Genomic DNA, 7,500 nt, shown 5'->3' with positions numbered 1-7,500 from the left:
CCGAACAAAGCTGGGCGGACCGGGCCAGAGATCCCGCTGGAAGGAGATCAGGGGTCAGCAGGACTCCAGGTGAAAGGTCAAGGGTGACCAGGAACACATTATATGGAGTATTAAAATAAGAGTTGATTAAATCAGCGGACTCTGAATTACTGGAAGATATATTCAGTTAAAGTAAATTAAGTCTTTGTATTTATGATGTTGTTTTATAAACAGGATAAAAAATATTTAAGTTGAAATAAAAAATGTAACTCCATTACTTAAAATAATGTTATTATACATAATAAATTACTGATACATTATATATTCATTAAATCATTTTTCAAAACAAATATTTTAAAGGTAAAAGTAAAAAAAAAAAATATTGAATCTTAATAGACTTAAAATTAAATAAAAATGTTGAATAAATAAACAAATAATTGATAATAGGTTATATAAAATAATATATAATACATAAATGTTAAATATATAAATGATAATGCATCATATAAAGTTTATGTTATTAAGTCTATACATTTTATTAAATTACTTTTAAACTCAGAGGGGAAATTAAAAAAAGAAAAGCATTATTTTAAATACATTAAAAAATAAAATGAAAATATTGAATGAATGAATAAATAACAGATTTTCTTAAATTATATTATTATTATTATCATCATCTATAAATTCTATGATAAAAAGTATTATTAAATTATATTATTATTATCTATAAATTTTATGAAAAAGTTAAGGAACAGGTAATTTTTTTTTTAACAAACATATATTAAAAAGGGAAAAAGCATTACTTTAAATAAATTAAAAAATAATATGAAAATATTGAATGAATGAATAAATAACAGATTTTATTAAATTATATTATTATTATAATCATCTATAAATTCTATGAAAAAAAGTATTATTAAATTATATTATTATTATTATCTATACATTTTATTAAAAGAAAGTGAAGGAACAGGTAAAAAGCATTACTTTAAATAAATAAATAAATAATATATATATAATTGTAAATAAAGAAATGATAATAATGCATATCATTTACAGCATAAATAATTTCATTTTATGACATTATTTATTGTAAAAGTTAAGGAAATTAAAACCGTATTACTTTAAATAAATAAAAAAATATTATTTAAAAAAAGTAAAAGTAACAAATAACAAAAAAAGTTGATTGGCAGGTGTAAAGCCCCCAGCTGTGAGCGCTGGAGCAATTTATTCTCTTGCTTAAAACTGCAATCATATTGTAAAATATTTGTGTGATGATATTGCAGTGATATTGCAGGGAACGAGAGTAAAGTTCTATTCCCACACGGAGTCGGGTCAGGAACCGGGAGGATCGGACCTTTGCTTCAGTTTCATGAGGAGCTCTCAGTATTGGAGGAGAGGTCGAGAGGAATAACCACACGCATGTTGTGTAATTTCCACATATTGTGTTTTTTAGAGGGAGCTTCAGACACTCGGATGATTTCCAAACACACCCTGAGCAACACTTGCACTAAATCATGTATTATGTACAAACCTATAATTATACAAACATAAACTCAAGCTACTTCAGCCTCGAAACCTTCCTTACAAAGACCTTTCAGCAAAGACATTGTGATTACGTGTATGGAAACATTTCAATAATAATAATTATAATTATTTTAATTATAATGATAATATATTTCTCTTGCAGAAATATACCATAAATAAATATAATAATATTTAACTTTATATTTCTCTTGTAAAAATGTTCCATAATAATAATATTTTACTTTATATTTCTCTTATAGAAATATCCCATAAATTATAATAATTTACTTCAAATTTCTCTTGTATAAATATTCCATAAATAATAACACCTCATATTTCTCTTGTATATTCAAAAAATATTCCATAATAATAATATTTTATAACAATAATAACAATCATTTACTTCATATTAATCTTGTATAAATATTCCATGAATAATAATACTTCATATTTCTCTCATAGAAAAATTCTATAAATATTCCATATATAACAATAATTTACTTCATATGTATCTTGTATAAATATTTAATGAATAATAATAATAGTAATAATTAATATTTATCTCGTTGAAATATTCAATAAATATTCTATAATATATTTTAATATTTTAATTTATATTTCTCTTATGGAAATATCCCATAAATAATAATACCTCATATTCCTCTTGTATATTCAAAAAATATTCCATAATAATAATATTTTACTTTATATTTCTCTTATAGAATAATTCCATATATAACAATAACAATAATTTACTTCATATTTCTCTTATTAAATATCCCATACATAATCCTAATTTATTTAGGATTATGTTCCTAAGTAAATTACTTTTTCCCATAGAAATATTCCATAAATAAGAATAAGAATAATTAATAATAATAATTTCATTTACTTAATATTTTTCAAGTAGAAATATTAAATGAATAATTATTATCATAATAATTAATAATAATAATAATAATAGTTTGATTGACTTCAAATATCTCTTATCTCTAGTAATATTCCATAGAAATATTCCATAAATAATAATAATAATAATTCATAATAATAATTTAATTTACTTTATATTTCTCAAGTAGAAATATTAAATTAATAATAATTATTATTATTAATAATAATAATAATAATAATAATAATAATAGTTTGATTGACTTCAAATATCTCTTATCTCTAGCAATATTCCATAGAAATATTCCATAAATAATAATAATTAATAATAATAATTTAATTTACTTAATATTTCTAAAGTAGAAATATTAAATTAATCATTATTATCATAATAATTAATAATAATAATAGTTTGATTGACTTCAAATATCTCTTATCTCTAGTAATATTCCATAAGTAAGCAGTAGTTATGAAGAATGTGTGTGTGTTAAGTAATCCTGCAGGAGAGCGAGTGGTGCAGGGCGGGCGAGTTACGCAGCTCACTGGAAGCATGTGTGCAGTTTCTAGGAAGTTCTCATGAAATGTCTTGCACAGATGCTCAGTCCATCACATCACGACATGTTCTGGAGGTCCGGATGCTTTACTGACTCTGATAACGGCACGCATGCGATGTGCTGCCAACAACTGTTCAACAATCACACACACACACCTCAACAACAACAACATTACATCATCCTGCTCAGACTTAAATTAGATCGACGTGAACGCTCACTAATCAGATTAACTGATGCCATAAAGCGCGGTTTTATTATCGGTAACACTTTACAATAAGGTTCATTAGTTCATGTATTGATAACTAACAATGAGCAATACGTTTGTTATAGTATTTATTAATCTTTGTTAATGTTAGTTAATGTTCATTGTGTGTTCATGTTAGTTCACAGTGCAGTAACTAATGTTCACAAGCACAACCTTTGATTTTGATAACGTATTAGAAAATGTTGAAATTAATATTAACTAAGATAGTTCATTCTTAGTTCATGTTAACTAGGGTAGTTCAAGGGTTAGTTATCCCAGGAATGTAAACTGTGTCAGTAATTACTCTCCCTCATGTTGTTCAACCCCGTTACACAGTGTCCTAACCAGACGCGATGTGGGCGGAGTCTCGCGGCGAGTGCACAGCCAATCAGAACAGTGTGTGGGCGGAGTCTCGCGGCGAGTGCACAGTCAATCAGAACAGCGTGTGGGCGGAGTCTCGCGGCGAGTGCACAGCCAATCAGAACAGTGTGTGGGCGGAGTCTCGCGGAGAGGGCACAGCCAATCAGAACAGCGTGTGGGTCGGAGTCTCGCAGCGAGTGCACAGCCAATCAGAACAGCGTGTGGGCGGAGTCTCGCGGAGAGTGCACAGCTAATCAGAACAGCGTGTGGGTGGAGTCTCGCGGCGAGTGCACAGCCAATCAGAACAGCGTGTGGGCGGAGTCTCGCGGCGAGTGCACAGCCAATCAGAACAGTGTGTGGGCGGAGTCTCGCGGCGAGTGCACAGCCAATCAGAACAGTGTGGGCGGAGTCTCGCGGCGAGTGCACAGCCAATCAGAACAGTGTGTGGGCGGAGTCTCGCGGAGAGGGCACAGTCAATCAGAACAGCATGTGGGCGGAGTCTCGCAGCGAGTGCACAGCCAATCAGAAGAGCGTGTGGGCGGAGTCTCGCGGAGAGGGCACAGCCAATCAGAACAGTGTGTGGGCGGAGTCTCGCGGAGAGAGTGCACAGCCAATCAGAACAGCATGTGGGCGGAGTCTCGCGGCGAGTGCACAGCCAATCAGAACAGTGTGTGGGTGGAGTCTCGCGGCGAGTGCACAGCAAATCAGAACAGAGTGTGGGCGGAGTCTCGTCGCGTTTCAGATCATTAAAATAGGGCACTCAGTGTGTGACTGTGATCATGTGCGTGACTGTGATCATGTGTGTGACTGTGATCATGTGTGTGACTGTGATCATGTGTGTGACTGTGATCATGTGTGTGACTGTGATCATGTGTGTGACTGTGATCATGTGTGTGACTGTGATCATGTGATCATGTGTGTGACTGTGATCATGTGTGTGACTGTGATCATGTGATCATGTGTGTGACTGTGATCATGTGTGTGACTGTGATCATGTGTTGTGACTGATCATATGTGTGACTGTGATCATGTGTGTGACTGTGATCATGTGTGTGACTGTGATCATGTGTGTGACTGTGATCATGTGCGTGACTGTGATCATGTGCGTGACTGTGATCATGTGTGTGACTGTGATCATGTGTGTGACTGTGATCATGTGTGTGACTGTGATCATGTGTGTGACTGTGATCATGTGTGTGACTGTGATCATGTGTGTGACTGTGATCATGTGTGTGACTGTGATCATGTGTGTGACTGTGATCATGTGTGTGACTGTGATCATGTGTGTGACTGTGATCATGTGATCATGTGTGTGACTGTGATCATGTGATCATGTGTGTGATTGTGATCATGTGTGTGACTGTGATCATGTGTGTGACTGTGATCATGTGTGTGACTGTGATCATGTGTGACTATGATCATGTGTGTGACTGTGATCATGTGTGTGACTGTGATCATGTGTGTGACTGTGATCATGTGTGTGACTGTGATCATGTGTGACTGTGATCATGTGTGTGACTGTGATCATGTGTGTGACTGTGATCATGTGTGACTGTGATCATGTGTGTGACTGTGATCATGTGTGTGACTGTGATCATGTGTGTGACTGTGATCATGTGTGTGACTGTGATCATGTGTGTGACTGTGATCATGTGTGTGACTGTGATCATGTGTGTGACTGTGATCATGTGTGACTGTGATCATGTGTGTGACTGTGATCATGTGTGTGACTGTGATCATGTGTGTGACTGTGATCATGTGTGTGACTGTGATCATGTGTGTGACTGTGATCATGTGTGACTGTGATCATGTGTGTGACTGTGATCATGTGTGTGACTGTGATCATGTGTGACTGTGATCATGTGTGTGACTGTGATCATGTGTGTGACTGTGATCATGTGTGACTGTGATCATGTGTGTGACTGTGATCATGTGTGTGACTGTGATCATGTGTGTGACTGTGATCATGTGTGACTGTGATCATGTGTGTGACTGTGATCATGTGTGTGACTGTGATCATGTGTGACTGTGATCATGTGTGTGACTGTGATCATGTGTGTGACTGTGATCATGTGTGACTGTGATCATGTGTGTGACTGTGATCATGTGTGTGACTGTGATCATGTGTGTGACTGTGATCATGTGCGTGACTGTGATCATGTGTGTGACTGTGATCATGTGTGTGACTGTGATCATGTGTGTGACTGTGATCATGTGTGTGACTGTGATCATGTGTGTGACTGTGATCATGTGTGCGACTGTGATCATGTGTGTGACTGTGATCATGTGTGTGACTGTGATCATGTGTGTGACTGTGATCATGTGTGTGACTGTGATCATGTGTGCGACTGTGATCATGTGTGTGACTGTGATCATGTGTGTGACTGTGATCATGTGTGTGACTGTGATCATGTGTGTGACTGATCGTGTGTTGTGACTGTGATCGTGTGTGTGACTGTGATCATGTGTGTGACTGTGATCATGTGTGTGACTGTGATCATGTGACCTGCAGAGGTCGGGGGTGAAGACGTTCAGTCGCTCTTCTTTGGTCAGGAACGGGTGGAAGGCGCTGCCGTCGGAGCCGTTGATCATGTTACTCTGGTTGGTTTTCCAGAACGACAGCATCCTGAGACACGGAGCACACGATATCAAACATCTGCACTAGAGCGCTTCATCAAATATAATATTCAGCACAATATCAGGGGCTTCACTTTTCTCCCTTCCAGGTGAAGATGCGTCCGAAGTCCAGGTAGTTCTGCTCTCCGGTGTGATACACAAACTCCCCGTCATCACTGCCGTTCTTCTGAAAACACAACCACAATATATAATATTAACAATGCGCTCACAACAAGTTTAACGATGTTTTAAACGATTAACACCAAAGACATCTACAGTTATTTAAGATTACTTGAGTGACAGCATGAAATTATTCATTATTTGAACCATTCATTTTTTTAAACCATCAATATATATCGAGTAACTAATTCTTCTAACAAAATTCTACTTATTTTTAAAAAATTGTTAGAATTAATGAAGGTTTAATTAAAGATGTAATAAATTATTTTACTGTTATATTAGGGCAAAACTAGTTGAACTGAAATGTATGTGGTTAAATGATCAATTTACTTCAAAAATATGTTGTCATTCAGATTTTCAAGATCTGTTGACATTACAAAATGTATTATAATATTGTTTCAAAACATTTTAATATAGTAAATATAATATAATTATTATTTCATGAAACAAACTATAAAATATAAATAGTCTATTAATCAAATATAATATGAATTAAAAAATATTTACATTTAATTGCATAAATGAATAAATATAATATATTTTATACATTTAAATTATATTATGTTACTATATTATAAACTAATTTATAATAAATTTTATTACATATATTATTAATTATATTATTTATATTATAAAAAATAAATATACATGTTATTTTATATATTATATACAGGGGTGCACATAACTGGTACGCAGGTACGCATGCGCGACAAAAATCAGGAATGCGTAATGCCACTTGTGTTACTACGCGCCTTTGCGTACTGTCGCCAAAATGCAACCTAGCCTACATTTCATTTTTTTACAGAAAACGAGACGATAACTAAATAAAAACCCGTTTTAAATGACGAGCACTATGACGAAAATGTATTGACATTTTCGTCAACGAATACAAACGGAAATGTTAGGGAGGGACGATTGGGGAAGAGATCCAGTCAGAACTGATTTGCGTTTGTGGAAGATGCGCTACCCAGCGGCACACGAGTTGGCATGCGCTTAATGCATCTCATAAATCGTAAAAAAATGTAAACGTCTGGGAGAAAGAGAAGGGCAGACATATGGATAGATCTGAATAAGAGTGACGACGCGAAAGAGAGCTTTATTCAGTATATTTTTCTGTGCGACTGCGAACACACACACACACACCGCGCGCAC

The 7,500-nt window shown here is 34.6% G+C and overlaps 1 protein-coding gene across 3 annotated transcripts in view; it reads right to left on the bottom strand.

Annotated features, from left to right (window-relative positions):
- scarb2b (scavenger receptor class B, member 2b) overlaps nt 1-7,500 on the bottom strand; it is a 48,489-nt gene that overhangs the window by 18,774 nt on the left and 22,215 nt on the right. For all 3 annotated transcript variants that reach the window (XM_079585817.1, XM_079585816.1, XM_079585818.1), the window contains 2 exons: nt 6,264-6,355; nt 6,059-6,178 (listed from right to left, as the gene is read on the bottom strand). In XM_079585817.1, the coding sequence (XP_079441943.1) occupies nt 6,059-6,178; nt 6,264-6,355 (212 nt within the window). The remainder of the gene's footprint in view (nt 1-6,058; nt 6,179-6,263; nt 6,356-7,500) is intronic.

The sequence above is a fragment of the Phoxinus phoxinus genome, assembly GCF_949152265.1.
Source record: "Phoxinus phoxinus genome assembly, chromosome: 17".
NCBI classification, from domain to species: domain Eukaryota; kingdom Metazoa; phylum Chordata; class Actinopteri; order Cypriniformes; family Leuciscidae; genus Phoxinus; species Phoxinus phoxinus.
The sequence above is the reverse complement of the archived record's forward strand: the minus strand, read 5'-3'. Positions and strand labels throughout refer to the sequence as shown.